The sequence below is a fragment of the Cupressus sempervirens genome, chromosome 11 (genome assembly GCF_028749045.1).
Source record: "Cupressus sempervirens isolate cs-2001-9-10 chromosome 11, ASM2874904v1, whole genome shotgun sequence".
Taxonomy (NCBI): domain Eukaryota; kingdom Viridiplantae; phylum Streptophyta; class Pinopsida; order Cupressales; family Cupressaceae; genus Cupressus; species Cupressus sempervirens.
This window is the reverse complement of record NC_143128.1, coordinates 31,178,458-31,196,364: the sequence shown is the minus strand read 5'-3', so window position 1 is coordinate 31,196,364 and position 17,907 is coordinate 31,178,458. Positions and strand designations below refer to the sequence as shown.

The 17,907-nt window shown below is 37.7% G+C and overlaps 1 protein-coding gene across 3 annotated transcripts in view; it reads right to left on the bottom strand.

Moving 5' to 3' along the window:
• Window positions 1-17,907, bottom strand: part of ATO (splicing factor-like protein) — a 134,407-nt gene that overhangs the window by 32,809 nt on the left and 83,691 nt on the right. For all 3 annotated transcript variants that reach the window (XM_089811733.1, XM_089811736.1, XM_089811735.1), the window contains exons 9-10: window positions 13,964-14,122; window positions 13,675-13,752 (exon numbers count right to left, since the gene is read on the bottom strand). In XM_089811733.1, the coding sequence (XP_089667859.1) occupies window positions 13,675-13,752; window positions 13,964-14,122 (237 nt within the window). The remainder of the gene's footprint in view (window positions 1-13,674; window positions 13,753-13,963; window positions 14,123-17,907) is intronic.

The following is a 17,907-nucleotide window of genomic DNA, read 5'->3' as shown; positions in this document are numbered from 1 at the left end:
TAAGAGAGAACTAGAGATTTCGCATTTCATCTCTGGATACTAAATATTTGATTCTACATGTTGCAATAGCATTAAACTCACGTCAACATGTATCAGTGGTGGATCTATTCTCTTTTATCTTTCTTCTGAGAATGAGCCCTCAAGAAATGAGCCTTCTTTCTTCAAACGATGAGTCCTTTGGTAGTGAGCCTTTCTCTACAAAAATCACCTTATCCGGTGTATATATATTTGAGGATAATCTTCTTTGTGGTTTTTCGCTTAACAAGGTTTTCCATGTAAATTTTGTGTTTCGTGTCTATGATGGTTGTTGTGCTTTCATGTTTCAATCAATCTACAATTAAGGATTAAAGTATGTTTGATGGAACAAATTAACAATGTTATTAAGTTTTCAAAGTTTGTAGGCAGTTAATTCACCGCCCCCTCCCCCCAATTGTCTCACATCTTCAACAAAGAAACCCTAGACAGTGAAGAAAGCATCCTTCCATAAGTGCAGCAATCCTCCTCCAAAAAAATGGACTTCACACAGACCCAGTAAGTCATAAATCTGATCAGCCAACTTTATCTTTCATTTTCCTTCACAAAATGATGACAAATGATGCTCGGCAATCTGCATAAAGTTTGCATCAAAAACCTCCAAACCCAAATTGAAACCTAACTTAAATTATTTATTTTGAAGTTCCAAACTCTAGTCATACAAGTGCCATTGTGAACATTGCAAAATTGGTATTGGAGTCAGCTCCGAAAAAGTGCCAAAAACCTGCAATAAATTTCTACCTCTTCCAAAATTGGGTTGGGCACAAATATTTCAATCTTGGGAGTTTAACTTCAAACCCTAATTTCAGACCCACAATAAAGTCCCTCTTGATCCCTAGCTCAAACCTGGTAAAACCTCCACATTTATTCCTAATTAGTTCACCATCTAGAGGAGACTTCAAAAGTTTTCTCACTAGTCCTTGCTACCTTGCAAACAACCCACGGGAAGGCATGGGTTTTTGCCCATACCTCAACTCCAAGGGTTTTAAGCCTCAAAAGTTCAGTACTCAAAGGAAATGAATCATATATCAATTTCAATAAAACATCTAAACATGGAAAATACATTGTGTTGGTGTTTTGAAACAAAGACGGGTTCAAATAAACCTAATGAGAACAAGATACATCTAGGGGTAGCTAATTCCCATCTTCAACATTCTTTTTCAGACATCAAGCCAACTATAAGGCTAGACCCTTCTTCTACTTCAAGATCTGCAAAACCTAGGCAGGTGGACCTTAGATTCAATTTATATGGTACCAGTGCTAAAACATATTCCTGAATCTAACAAAGCAGATAAAACCCTTAATCTTCTATACTTATGCAATAATAAAATGTGCAGTAGCAAATTGCAAATCTATGAAATTCACAAGCTGAGTGAGGGCATCCTTTTCAGCTCTTCAACATGAAAGGGAAATACATTTGATTAATGATGTTGAATATCAGCAAAAACCCCAAATATGCAACAGTAAGAACAAATGATCCTATAGCTGATCAGTGCCTTATCCATTGGGCAATTTCATGAATCAAACACATACATCTATGATATCAATGACATATTTCATATGCCAAAATATCAAATCTGTCTAATCACTTTGTGAATCAGAGATCAGTGTTCATAAAGACCTCATTCTTATGAAGTATCCTTCTCAAAATAACCAGCAATCCTGTCAAACACATCAAGCATTTACTTGGCCCTTTGTTCCAACAGCAAAACATATCTGACATACAACCTTAAAGGGATGCAAATGAGTCTCAGTTTTTTGTTCTTAGACCACATAAGACTGCAGATTACAGAGATAGGAGATGAGAATCAGAATGAAACTAAAGAAATTCTTGCTCATTTATATTCATTTCTTTGAAACAATACATTCAGATGCATGAAATCAAAACATTAAAACACCTAATAGATCTGAACTTTCTCTATTATCTTCACTATTGCTATCATACAAGAGAAAATATGCTGAAGCACGTGGAATCACAGTTCTGGATCCAACAAAGTGGTCTCACAGACAAAACTGGAACCAGCAATGAGGTATCACACTGAAAATTGCCAACCAATAATGGTCTCACAGTGAAAACACTAGAAATTTTTCAATGGATGAGAAAGAAAAAGATATAGACAAGGAATGAATTCCCGGATCTGATCTGAAGACATGTGTCCACTTGAAATTTCATTCTTTGTTATTGTAAAACCTCTTTCATCTTTCTACCCATTTGATCTAATTTAGTTTTCATCATTATTCTGTAACAAACTTGGAAATATCTCTGCTCAATGATGAAAACCCTTATGCAACCCAAAATATCTTAAATGCATCATGGAAAGCTGATAAAATCTGGGTTTAACTGATTTGAAAGTGACCAAATTTGACCCCAACTGCATTTTTACTGTCTTTTACACATATTCAAGTCATTACCCTGCTAGAAATCACCACTGAACTTTGATACCTTGAAAGCGGTTGCAAACTAGGAATTTGGGACAAAACCTTCCGTAACTTGAACAGATAGCTTTCTATGCGAAAACAAATTCTAAAATCGGCAAGTTCGTCTTCTCCCAGTTCCAACGATATATAATATGCCTATATTCACTTATAGAGAACTCCCAAAATCTTTGTTTGAAAAAAGTACCTCCTGTATGGTCTTTGGTCTGCACTTTTTAATTTTTCAAAAATTTAAAAATTTCTAAAGTTAGAACTTTAGAATATAACATTTTTAGATTTAAAAATTTCTGAACGGAACCTTTTTGAGAAAATAGCATTTAAAACCAATTTTTTAAATCATTTTTGAATTTTGGCCCTACCCATGGATTTTGGGTCAACCTTGGTTGACCAAGCTGCCACATGGCAGCACTTGATTGGTCAAACTCCTACACAGTCACCATCCACTGGATGCCACGTGGCAGCCTCTGATTTGCCTGCCAAGAACTGCCATGCGGCAGCCCCGCATACGTTGCTGGAACTGCCACATCACTTTCCATGTCACATCATTGCCACGTAGCACTCTGTTACTAGTCTGGGATTTGCACCTCCCATGTCATTGTTGACTCGAGGCTTGCCGCCACGTGTTAGCTACGCACTTTTTCGCATGCACAATCAGTAGCTGCCACGTCACATGCGGGAATGCGCCTTCGCGACATGTGGCACATTGCACCACATCAGCACCTCAGAATCTACATCACATCGAAAGTCTCTCTGACACTTGTCATCTTTTGGATTGAATATGCCGCCACATCATCTACTGACCAGGTACGCCACCTCACCTCCAACCAGAGCCCACTGCCACGTGGCGCCCAAGTGCATTCCTGCATTACTTATCCTCCTTGCAACTTCGAGGAGCAGTAATGCACCCACCATCGGATTCGCCACGTGGTGCAATCCTATGCACTACCTCCACATCATCGTGCATCATCGTGCTTGTTCAAAATTTTTCATGTGGTCATCTCCAGCTGTCCTCATCGTCCAGCCAAGTGGGGTCCTTGCCCGTGAGCCATTCCTTTTAAAAGGCACTGTCTTTTAAGACACTAACAATGCATGTGGAATATCATTTAAACATCAAAAAGATGCTAACACAATGCGTGTGGGATAATTGTTATAACTGTTTTTTCTTTGCATTGTGATTTCCTTGTTCTGCATATGTTTCCATTCTCTAGCGCATGGGTGTTCTGCCTTCCAAAGAACTCACTGTTCCTTCTGACCATAGTAACAAGAATCGCCCAAAAATCGCCTGAATCGGTGATTCCGCAACCAGATTCATGTTGTGCGATTTTTTTTGCATTGTGTATTGGTATCGCTGATTTCTGGGCCATGAATTGCCGATTCAGGCGAATCATGGAAAAATCGCCAAAATCGCCTTTAAAAATCGGGTATGAATCGCCCGCGGCATGTAAAAAGGGAAGTTGAAATTTTTTTTAAAATCACTTGTTTTTTTTACTCTGTTTTTGACCTATTCTCTTTGTTATAACCCTAAAGGGCCTTCTATTTGTTAAGCATGAGTAAAAGAGAGGAAAAGTAAGAGAGAAGAAGAGAAAAGAAAAGCCATAGGTTTCCAACCGGCAAGAAGGAAGAGCACCAAAGAGATCAACAGGCCATTTGGGGAGCCCATCAATTGCTTTGGGAGCATTAAGGAGCCAATATCAACACTCCTCAACTCATTTGCAAGAGATAAGTGCTTATTTTTTTCTTGCATGTTAGTGTATTATGCATTTTTTATTAAATTTTTAGTGTATTATGTGTTTTTTGTTAAATTTCTATAGTTTTCAAGAATTTTAGTGTAAATCTTGAATGTTCTTTATTTTTACTAAGTTGCAAGCTAGGGTTTGCTGTTTTCTAACTTCTATTAGCTTCAAACTTTGATATTTTACATTAAAAAAATTATTGCAGCAGCCTTTGCTCTCATTTTTCGCAAATTCCAATGGGCAAAAAAGCTGAATGTTGGAAATATAATGAAGAGTTTCTTGGAAGAACCAAATATCAAACAAAATGCATATTTTGTAAAGAAAAAATAACTTCCGAGGGTATTTATAAATTGAAATTCCACATTGCTGCTATACCTGGACACGATGTTACAGTTTGCACTGACCAAACTCCTGAGGCAAAATGCACTTGCTTAATGGCATTAAAAAAAATTGAAAAAGACAAAGCAAATAGGAAAATGCAAGTTGAAGGGTTAAGGGGTATTGGCTCCCATGTTCCCACATCCACATCTGCATCAGCTTCCGCATCCGTAGGTTGTGTTGGAGAGGGTTCTTCTAGGCCTCCTTTTTATCCTAGTTCTTCTGCTTGTGCTAGTGCTAGTGCTAGAGCTAGTGCTAGTGCTAGTCGGTCACATACTGAGACAAAGTCCCACACCAACCTATTGCAGCCTAGAGTGCGGAAAAACAGAATGGATAGTTACTTTGTGCCCCGCACTACTCCTGGTTCCCAACCCACGCTTAAGGGCATGGGTTTGAACAAGGAGATTCACAATGCTACCAGAAAGGAGATATGCAAATTTTGGTACTTTTGCGACATTCCATTTACTGCAGCCAGGTAATTGATTCTTTTTTCTTTGTTTTCTTTAAAGTTAAAATTAAAAGTAAAAGTAAAACTTTAATTATATCCACTTGTTTTATAATTTGAGTCTTTGACATCTAAACTTTTATTTGTGACAGGGCTCCTTATTGGCAGAATATGATAGATGCGGTTGCTATTTGTGGTCCGGGGTTTAAAGCCCCAACTGAGGCTGAGTTGAGCGGATACCTCCTGGATGAGATGGTAGAGGACATGAGGGTTGACCTCAAAGAGAACCGAAAGGAATGGATTGCAAAGGGTTGCACCATCATGACTGATGGTTGGACCGATAGGAGGAATAGAACACTCCTCAATTTTCTTGTATCCTATGGAAGTGATTGATCATTCTACTTTCCTACATACATAATTGTAAATTTTGATTTGTTGAATGCTAATTCGTTAATGATCCATTTAATATTATAATTCGTTGTTTTGTTACTTGTAGGATATACCATGTTCATAAAATCCATTGATGCTTCCACACATGTGAAAAATGCCACATATTTATGTGAGGCTATTGAGGAAGTTATAGCAGAGGTGGGGGAACAAAATGTGATCCAGGTGGTGACGGATAATGCAGCAAATTATGTTGTAGCAAGTAAACTTTTAACTTTTCAATTTTTGAAAATAAATTTATTTGAATTTTGAAATTTGAGTTTCTAATTGACTTAAAATTGTTGTAGGTAAACTTTTGATGGAGAGTCACCCCACCATTTTTTGGTCCCCTTGTGCGGCACACTGCATCGACCTCATGTTGGAGGAAATTGGCAAACTTGAGTTTGTCAAGTCATGTGTGGAAAGGGCAAAAAACATATGCAAATTCATTTATAATCATGCATTTGTCCTTAGCACAATGAGGAAGTACACAGAACCTCATGTTGGAGGAAATTGGCAAACTTGAGTTTGTCAAGTCATGTGTGGAAAGGGCAAAAAAATATGCAAATTCATTTATAATCATGCATTTGTCCTTAGCACAATGAGGAAGTACACAGAAGGCAAGCAGTTAGCTCGCCCAGGTATCACGAGGTTTGCCTCGAATTTCATCACCTTGCAGTCCTTGTTGACATCAAGGGATGGATTGAGGAGCACGTTTGTTGGGCAGGAGTGGATTTGCTCTTCCTATGCTACGACCATTGTAAGGTTAGATGTGGCGGATTGCATATTTGATGAGGATGGTTTTTGGAAACCCGCTAGAGAAATCCTTAAGGTAAATTTATTGCAATTTAACATTTAGTATTTTGCTTTTACTTTAAGTTATATTATTTTATATTTAAGTATTGACTCAAATTTTTTGTTTTACTTTATAAGTAGGTCACTGAGCCCCTTGTAGCTTTGGTACGAACTGCTGATAAGGAGAAGCCCTCTATGGGCTACATTTATGAGGGCATGGATAGGGCCAAGGAGGCCATCAGAGCCCAATATGCAAGAGTGCAGGAGAGGTATGGCCCTACTTGGGACATCATCGATAGGAGATGGCAGAATCAGCTCCATCGACCCATCCACGCAGCAGCTTACTATCTGAATCTGGCATTTTGTTTCCGTCCTGAGTTCAAGGCGGATGCAGAGGTTCTCACTGGCTTATACACAATGATTCAGAGATTGAGTAGCGATGAAAATAGTGCTCCTGCGATTGTTGAGCTAGACCAGTTCAACAATAAGGAGGGGCCACTTTTCTTTGGCAAGATGGCCATAAATGCTCAGACAACACTACAGCCAGGTAAAAATTAAATAATATATTCAATGTTCATGAATCTAGATTCTAAACTTAAAGTTGATTATATAATGCATTAATTTTAGAGTTGTAATTTGTAAATGAGACTAATTGTTTTTGTTTTTTCCTTATTTCAGATAGATGGTGGCAAATGTTTGGGGCCACAACTCCAAACCTTCAAAAAATTGCCATCGGCATTCTAAGTCAGCCGAGCAGCGCTTCTGGATGTGAACGCAGTTGGTCCATGTTCGAGCACATCCACTCGAAGAGGAGAGACAGGTTTGACAGTGCAGAGGTTGAATGATCTTGTCTTTGTTCATTACAACCTTCGTCTTAGGATCAGATAGATTTTGGGCGTTGACTCCTCTCCGATCATTCTGGAGGAGATTGATCTAAAATCAGAGTGGATCACAGAGACTGTGGACACAGTCTTCACTGAGGAAGACCACGCGTGGGTTGACCAGGTGGATGTAGAGGCTGAGGCTATGGCCAGGGCAGAGGAGGCAGCTAGAGCACATTCAGGCATTGGTAGACGCACACACGCACGCACAAACGCAGGCCATAGCAACATTATTCGTGAGCGCATTGCCCATGCAGGGGACATGGCTCACCAGTCCTCTAGGACCTACCTTACATGCCTTTCTCATAGGCAAATTTGATACTCAGAGACTGAGGTTGAGGCTGCAGCACAGCTAGAGGATGATGATGAGGATGATGAAGCTTGAGTTGGAGCCTTGTTTTTATATTTTGTTTACACTGTATAGATATTGATAGTGATACTGAATCACTGATAAACATATGTTTCAAACTTTCATGGATCTTCATCTTAGATTTATACATACATTTATGATTTGATGTCTTATAGATCTTCATGATTTCATCTTACTGATTCTATGATTTGAATCATTATGATCATTTGATTTTTATTTACTTCAGCTAGCATACAATTTACATTTTAGTACATAATGATAACATAGTTACATATGTGATGGATTTTATGTTTCATGTTTATGTATGTTAGATTCTATTTGATGATGTTATAGTGTTTTTAAGTTATATTCAATAAAGGGTGCATGAAATAAGTCTTAAATTGTTAAAATCTTTACATTTAAAGGGTTTTTCAAATTTGTCGATCATCGCCGATTCACCGGCATTCACCCCTGATTCACAATTCGATTCAGCCGCGCCGATTTCGATACGATTCTGATTCACGTTACTATGCTTCTGACGACTCCCAGGATGGACGTTTTTGCTAGGTACTATGTTGCAGGCTACTTTCCCGTCGTCAATCTATGCCCCACGTGATCCGTATTCTTATACCCGTCTCAAATCTTCCTAGTAAGGCTTTTGTCTTAAAAAGCTTTCTAAGAGGAACCTAGTTCTTCGGCGGCCTGGTACACATTTCTCATGGGGGGGTAATCCTGTTGTTTCCTTGCTTGATCTAGTTGGAGAGGCCACCACTACTGCCTCCTTTGTAGATTGGCCAGGAGAAGACATGATAACTAACTCCTTGTCTTCATGTTCCTAACATCTCTTGCAAACCACATGAGTTTAATCAAGCAACAGATTCCACATTGACACCTCCCTCTCTAACGTGGTCAATTATTTCAATGCTTTTCATCTTGCTCTTCAATCTCATGAGCCACCACGTCGCTCGATCCTAGCCTTGCAATCTCCATATTCGGAGTCCTTCCATTGGGCCATTGATTAAAAAGAAACCCCACATCCACATTTTTTATTGCAAGCAACACAATAGTACGGTAAAGAACATCAGTCATTTCTGAAGCAGTACACGACTTGTCTTCATTGTCCTTCACGGTCCAATACAATTCATTGGCCTATTCACATATTTGGAACAAAGTAACTTTTGGTTATCCAACAAACTTCTTTGTCCATGAAGGCTTCCTAAAATTCAAGTCCCCTAAATCTGATTTTCGTTAATAAAAGGTATCTTTCAGAGAATAGTTGTGATGTACGTGGCTGTCCCCCTTTCTTTTTTACAAAATCAGATGCTTCGGTGAAATAACAGGTCTCTGTTCATTAATGAATTTGGAGGAAGCCTCTTCTATAGTCCACAGTGAGGACCAGGAACAATTGTAGAGAGTGACTTTGCAAGACATCAATGTTCTGGAAACCACATCCTCATTTGCAAAACCTTGCATCAAAATAGCTCCTTTATCAATATGTCGAGCTATTGCCACAACCAATCCTCTCTAAAAAATAATCTTATAGCCTTTTAGAGAAAGCCATATTACTTTTTCCTTTGATACTACAACCACTTGCAATCGAGACATATATCTTGCTTCAAAATTATCAATGAATTTATGAAAAGGAAGTAGCTCTTCTTTGACTTAAAAGCCCTCGAGTTCTATCAATCTGGTGCAGATTAGTTGGGCCCCCAAAGTAGGTCCGACTAAAAAAAAATTTGTTTTCAAACAACTGAACTATCACATTGATCGATTAACCATCTGGCACTAATTTGATCGAAATTCAACCACTGGAAACCAATTTGAAACTCATTTTACATCTTTTTGCGAATTGTCAACTTTGTGCTAGGAGGTCCTTTGACCGGCTTTAAAAATTAACAAAAACCCCTGACTAGGCTCTAAAATCAAATGCACTGATTCTTCATTCTGCATATTCTTACTCTGTCGAATCTCGTGTCATGACGAATTCTCAGTCAAAAGATATTGACTGTCAAAGTTGCCCTCTTAGAATTGACTGCAAGAGAACATGTCAGAAAACCATAAATTGCGTTCAAAATAGGCTCTGAAAACAGGGGAAACGGGAACTAGGGCATTGGTTCATTTTCATGACAACATAAATTTGCGATTAGGGCTCATGACAAATAACAGGGCGAATTTGGTGAATGATCAAAGTAGGCTACTCAAAATTTGTAGACTGGAAACACTGGCAGAGAACCTTTTTTGCAAATGGAATTGACCTGGGAAAGTGTGCAGATGGATTCATCAAGATTTGAAAATTGGCACACTTGAACTATTTTTTGAGTAGATCATAGTGGTACAATCCATTTGATCTCACCTATCACAGATCTCGAGTTATGACATCACGAATAGGGCTATTGACCAATCTGCACTTTATGATGCCATTAAAACTTTACAAACTGCATTTGGAATTGCGTTTGAAAACTGACTGAACAGATTCATCATAAGCTCAAAATTGAAACATAAAGTCTCTGACCTCTAAAATGCAATGCAAAAAGAATTTTAGCATTTCGGTCAACTGGGTCAAAATTATAACAAGTCAAATAGGGCCTCCCAGAATTATGAACAATTCACATCAGCATGACAACAATAAAAGACCAACTTTGAGGGATTCAAAACCTAGTCAAACAGATTCGAAACGACTCGAAATCTCAAACACAAGCTCTCTGGTATGGACACTAAACAATCCCAAAGTGGCAAGTCATGAAACATTACTAGGTCCGAGATATTCAATTGCAAACAAGGCCTCCAGTCGCTGTTTGACACAAGCAAAAATACAAATTTGGACATTGCTCAAAACGGGACTTCACGGAATGGCTCAGAATGGCAATTTATCATCATGGAACACATACACGTACTGAATGCAAGGTGTTCGAAACATTAAACACCTCTTAGGCCTCACAAGTACGGCCGGGTACACATGCATCAAAAAGCGCTTATAGGACTTAATTTTTCAATGGTACTCAAAATCGGGGCTTCAATTTTGAGTCCCAACACATTGCAAACCCTTCCTTATAAAGAACTCAAAGAAACATCAAGAAGATTAGGCAGACTTTAATAATTGGATAATCTTATTTAATAAAGTGACTTATTTAATGATTTATTTACCTTTACTTGATTTAATAATTTAATTAATTAATTAAAGTCATCCCATTTATAATAATATTAATTATTGGACAACTTCATTAATTAATTTAACTAAGTCACTTTACTAAAATAAGGGGACATTAAACAAAGTGCTCTCTGCATTTCAGGGTATGGAGACATGCAGCTGGGATATATTCTACCAAATGAAGAAAGCAGCCAATTATGTGGAGGAAGATTAAACAGACAGGGTGTTTGTACTGCACTAAGCAGAAGTTGCTTGTAATGAGCTATCTGCATGCATGAGCATCTCCCAAGAGCAGCTAGCATAGCAAACGCACATCACCACTTATGCGAGGGATCGTCATACAGCTCTAGAGACCACCCTGGCAAAAAGGGAGTTCTAGCTGCTGGAATGAGAGAACTGGCTAAAGCAGCAAAAGGTCGCATTGGTAGTGAAGGATGTCAAATTGGCAGAGCAGGAGGAGCACTAGAAAGCTATGGCCTAAGAGTCAGAGAGGACCAAGCAGGATTTGAGAATGCAGTACAGATGGGGAAGGGGTCACTTGAGCGAGAGCTGGTGGCAAAACGAGACTTGAGGAGCCAAATGTACCAGGTACAGCTTCTCCATCAGCTGCCCCCCTCCTCTTGGGCCACATCTTTTCTGGCATCCTCGACTTGTCTAGCCATATCCTCTCACCCTAATTCCCAATGACTTGTTAATGTACAAAGCCCCCATTTTGTTTTCACAATCTAGAAGATGTTCTTTTTTTGGGGGGTGGGGGGGTGGGAGAGGGCTAATGTAGTCAGCAGTTTTGTTGTGTTTGTAAAATTAAATGTATTGTTAATTAAGTACGGTGTAGTTGGGGATGTAACAACATTTGTTTCCGAATAAATGTTGGCATTTCAAGATGGTTGGCAGCCCTAATCAACCGCTAAGAAGTATATATGTATTTGATTGTCGTCTTGGAAACTAACATTGATTGTACACATCACATTCTGAAATAAATGATGTACATTTCTAGCCATATTCTTGTGTTTGATATTGTTATGTTATGTAACTGTTTGATGTGAACTCTATTACTGCTTATTCTACATAATTTAACTAGTTCCTTTTGGGAGTAAATAGACCCATGCTTTTCTATCCATTTCTTTGGATCGATGCTCCTAGTTCCAGCTGATCTATGAGAAGTATAAGCCTCGATTTAGTGTCCTATTTTATTGTAGCCAAAGCATGTAAAGGTAACGCCTTCATAGTTTAGAAATTGCATCAAAGTGCCAAAAGAAGAATGAAGCTGGACGGAGGAAGAAGCTTGTAAATATCCAACGAGGAACAAGCCCTTCTAAATTTGTGTGGGAAACCCCTCATCCGAGTCAAGCTTGACAAAGACATGCACTTGGTTGATCAAGTTTCCAATGAGATCAATATCCCACATAACCAGAGGCAGATTGTTTATCTATCCAGATCGATATTTCTGTGATTTTGGCAGTGGCAGGTTCAAAAAAGAGGTCCATGGAGTGAATAAGAAGCCAGAAGAACAAGAAACCATTCTGCACCACAAAATTTGCAATCTGCAAAACAGTAGAAACAAAATTGAAATAAACCAGATCGGAAGTATGAATCACGGGGTAAGTCATATTACTCCAAGAGGACTTGGCCCATTTAAGTACCAAGGGATGGACACTTTCACATAATCTGAGAATCAAGGAATAACTCCCAACATCAACAGAGACAGCATTCACACCATCTATAATATGAAAATCTACAGGTTCTTCTGAGAAAACCACCTCCACATCCTCAATTGTGTGAACAACGTTACCACTAAAAGGAACCGGCTCCTCAGAGGCAGAAGACTATTTAACACTGTACCATAAACCAACAACATAGTTCTAAAGTTCAATTTTTAACAGTGTGTTCTATTTAGACATTAAGCATCAGTCTGGTTTCTGCATATTATATTTCTAAATCAAGCAGCTGCCAATAATTTGTTGAACTCCCTAGAATGTTTAAATAAATTATCAACAGGACAGAAATAGATTGCATCTCTACAATAAGACAATTTTATAATAGAACAAAGAGATGTCTCAAGGTCCAGATGTATGTAGCCAGAATCCTCTTATAAACAACATTGTAAATAGTAGATAACAATGAAACATGCAGGATAGGTCAAACAACTAGGAGAGGAGAATGAAGAGATCAGGTTTGAATTACAGTGCTACTGTTTCTGATTAATAGCATTAATTAGGTAAGCTACAAATTTCATCATTGGAATATGAACTGAGAAAAGAAAACAGTAATTATTAGCAACAACAATTAAAAAATATGGCAGAAAAATCAGTTGTCTGCTATTAATTTCTTGGCAAGAAAAAATGTAAAGCAATCTTTCAGTAGGATATCTCCCCACTTACCTTATGGAATAAAAGGCTTAACAACAACTGTTTGGCATTAAGGCAAGATTGCATAATTCTGCAAAGATGGCCCGGGCTTAGTGCTTGCTATCATCAGTTATGTATTAGAGGAAAGTAGCGGGAAATTAAATTCTTAAACACCTTAACTCGCATTCTATCGGATTGGAATTTCATGCACTATGAGTTTGAGTGGATCGTATTCTGGGAGTAAGTTGATTGATAAAGTTCAGTTTGGGTAAGGAGATCAAACCCAGGGAACGAGCAACAGACAGCTAAATGAAAGGAATTCTCTGGTGGGCTTCCATAAGGATGGCTGCATATATAAAATTAGCATCTAGCTCATTCATGACCTCAAAAAGAAACCAACCAACACAGGAAAATATTATGCTCGCAATCATGTCATACAGTTAATGTATGTTTTTGATGACTAACATATTATAAAATGCATCTCTCCAAACAAAAAGACTCCTCACAAATAAAAGAAGAAACTCTGCAGACAAAAAGATGGAATATAAAATAATTAAGCAGAAGATGCTTTCATTAGGAGAGCACATAAGCAGACAGAATGACAGTACAGAAAAGCACGAAACCAACCCAATTGCATAAAGCTAACTCCAGGAACTGGCAGAGAAGGCTTAAGCATGCATAAAATGATTTATTATTTGATACCTCTTCACGCTCTGCTTCCATTTCTTCATATGTCAATGCTTGTTTTTTCTCAACATTTGCTTTGGTCTCGGCAAGTGTCTACACTCAGAACCCAAAGCATGTATAAGAAAACACTTCAAATAATAAAAAGCACACTAATGCAAACGAAATGCCCCACAACAAATCTCAAAACTGGAAATGACATCTATGAACAATTTGAATTATGCCGTTCCCGTGCCTTATGATGCATATACAATGAAGAGCAGAAAAACTACATGTGATATTTCTAAAATGATCTAATATTCCTAACCTCATACAAAAGTTCAACGAACCGTTGCATCTTAACCTCCATTAGAGCAACTTCTTTTGATGCATCAATCTGTTGTTGAAGCTCTTTATCCGTCTTTCTTCCCAAAGGCCAATTGCCCTTTGCAAAATGCTTCCTATCAAGCTGCTCCAGGGGAGTGAACTGAAATTGTTACAGAAAAAGTTTGTAAATAGATTTTCAGTCTTAGTCATACAAAACAATGTAATATAACAAACTATTACATAGGAAACACCAACCACATATATGATAATAATGTTAAATACTACGAAAGGAACAATTCCATCACACGTCTTCCATATACCTTTTGTATCTTGATTGAGAACCTGCAAACAAGTTAGGAAATACTACAATCATTATAAATAATAAGACATGCTTGCATTAGAAATAAATATATATCAGATTAATAGATTACTTAAATCATATTTAAGATGTCTCAATCGTGGAGATGATAAGGTAGGGTGATTTAATGAGGTGCCCAACAGACCACCAACCCTACGCCCAAGAGCAGAGAAACCATCCCTCTTGGCCTTGCAGACCCTTGCCATACAAATGAGATGGTGTGCCGTGTGATGTCCTGTCATGATTTCTCACGTCCTCGTCACTTCTATCTTATCCTTAATGACTTTGCATCCTAATGCACTTGTTAACCATGGTAAAGATCATAAGGAATATACACCAGGGTTCCCAGAAAGTCCCTCCTCTTAAGTCCAAAGTGGCAGTCCCCTTGTCCCCCTGTGGCCCCACCAGACTCCTTAATCCAACATGAGGTGGTGTGCTTAGAAGGTGACCTCATCACCACTTTTTGTCCGGTGACTAACTCATTTCCAGTAACATGGCTTGTTGCAGCAGTTAAATATGCATTCTAAATCACATATTCCATATATCCATATGTAAGACCCGACCATAGATAATAAATTAGCAATACATCTAAATGTAAACAGTAATTCATTTCACCTCAGAAATATGTCATTATATGGATGTATGTTACAAGTAATATAAAGAGTATGTATTAACTGTATGCATTTGATGATAAGCAGTCATTATAAAAATGTGATGAATACACATAAAGATACCCATACCAGAGATTGCAGATTACAAATATCAACTGCTATATATCTCTTTCTTATTCTTACCTCTGCTGATGGTTGACAGTAAACAGTGATGATTTTATTCCTTCTCTGATATCTTCCTTAGGATGCCAAATATTAGAATGATTTGATGATCCATGGTAGAGAGGAACCGGTTCCAAATATATACCTTAAAGAACTGGTTGGTTGCATACTTTATGTTTAAAGACATGTCACTTCTAAAACATCCCTCTTTGCACCCTTCCATAATTAATCTTTATTTAGATTGCATGCTGCCAAAACTGATATATTAAATCATATTATTTCATAAGTAAACAGATTTAGTGTTATCATCTGGAAATCACATTCTTAGTATTTCTTTATCGGTATTAAAACTGTTAAGCAAGGCAATTATTATGGCTCTTTGGATCCAATCTGGTTATGCTAATCCTTATCTTTCATTGATACATTATTGATAATCATGAGTCATCCATATATCAGCTATGATCATCTTTTGATCCATTACTGCAATTTTGACTTTAAAAAATTGGAGTATTCGGGTTGACAAGATCTGAAAAGGATAGATTTCAAACCGGGGACATGATATTAAATCCTTGATATCAAAAGTTACTGAATTAGAACTTGCATGACGGAAACTCCTCAACTCACAAAATGATGTCATCCAAACTTAAATCACCAAGATTTGGAAACCCAGACCAACATAATAATTGAACACTGTCTTACTAACTTATGAAAACTGCTGCAATTGCTTCAAATTTAATCAAGATATTTGCTTCACTGTAATAGATTAGACACGTGAGATTTCCAGTCCACTATCATGAAATTGAACACTTGTGGATTAAGACAGAGTAGGAGTTTTCTGTATCAACATTATGCATCACATTCTATGATGATATGTGATCCGTCATCTAGATAAGGAGAGAAATATAAGGATAGCCTCTCCGTGGAATGTAGAAATCCAGATTTCTACAAACCTCGATTTAGCCAAATCAAGGTTTTGCATCTCTTGATTCCTGTTTTTGAGATTTTACTTGAACCATTTGTTTCACGTGGAAGATGAGTAGGAAGATACATTATTAAACATTTGGTTCTTCAAATTGGAATTGGAATTTGATTTTTTTATTAATTTTTAAATTAATAATTTCACAGCCAAATAACTGGACCAATGGCAGATCTTCATACACACAAAACCATCATGGCAACAACGTTGTCACATTTGGCATAGCCAAAATCGAGGGACTTCGAGAAAAATTAAAAAAAGAAACTGCAGAATCCACGTCTTGGCTTACAGCCATTAAAACAAAGCATCATACCCAAGTAGGTTTCTCTATCTACTGAACCTGAAACAATTCTTCGGGGGATTCGAACCTATAAGGAAGTAAACATTTTAGCAGTAGAGCAGAGAGCAGTCATGGTTGCCTCTCTAGCCACTACAATTGCCTGCCAACCTCCAGGGATTATGTTACATTTGAGCCTTAACCCAAGTTTCAGATCTCTTCCATCCAGAATTAAGTTGCGCAAACTCACAATTAAAGTGTCGGCATCACTAGGCGAAGATGACAGGATAGTATTGCTGGATAAGAAGAACCTTGTGGTAAATGGACAAGCTCAAACGCACCAGCTCAAACGCACAGGTCAAACATCAATCTGAACGCATAGAAATGGTAAAACAAGATTAGGTTAGACACTTTTTTACCAGGCGGACTTAGAAAAATATAAAATGTGACTTTTTTGCAACCCTAGAAAATGTGGAATTGGAAGTCATTTTTCAATTCCAGGTCGCTAGTGGGAAGAGTGAAAACCTGGTTTTGAGGTAAAATTGGATTTCGGGAATTCTAATTTCATTTTTCTTTTTTGGACACAAACGCACATTTTTTCAAATCCGGATTTTGGAAAAGTCAATTCCGGTCTAATTCTACGAACCAAACCGACCCTCAAAGAATATGAAATACCTGATAAACAAGAAGACACATAAGAAACCCAAAACTTAATAAAACAACATAAGAATTTGAGAAGTGAAACACTATAATAATATATGATTAATAACACAAAAGATCAAAATAGTACATTATCTATGTTGGCCTAAATTGAATGAGCTAAACTATATTTTAAAAAAAAGAAATTGAAAATAGAATTCAAAAGATTTCAATCAAATTATAATAATAAGACATTTCTAATTGAAAAGAAAAAGAGATAGTTCTGATTAATAGAAAAACTTCGTTATATATATAAAATTAGAAGTAACAATCCGCCATTAATGGGGACGGAAGTGCTAATACACTCAATGCAAGACAAACAACAAAATGGACACCACCAAAGACTTAGTGGTATAAATTGAACTTCAACCAAGCTGAATTCGGAAATCTTGGCACCTCAAGGGCAGGATGTATTATTATAGATTGGAAGGGCTTAACCAGAGGTGAGCTCGTTTGCCCATTACAAAAAGGGCCAAACAACAAAGCAGAACCTCAAGCCCTGATCTTAGGACTCAGACCGAGCGTACAAATGGGGGTATTCGAATTAGAAATCGATGGTGATTCATCGATAGTTGTCAATCCCATTCGCCCGAATCAACTACACTGTTGGCAGTTCCAAGCAGTGCTTGAGGTTGCAAAAGAATTTTTTAATTGATTTGAGGAGACAACAATCAATCATGTTTATAGAGAGGACAACAAAGAGCCTGATACTTTGACTAACAAGGCAGCCAATGCAGACATATTGAAAGAAAGCGCCTGCTAGACATTATTAAAATGAATTGAATGTATACAGTCATATTCAATGACAACTGAAGTGACTGGACTTGGGATCAAGTGTTGATATTGCCCATCAAGAGTTAAG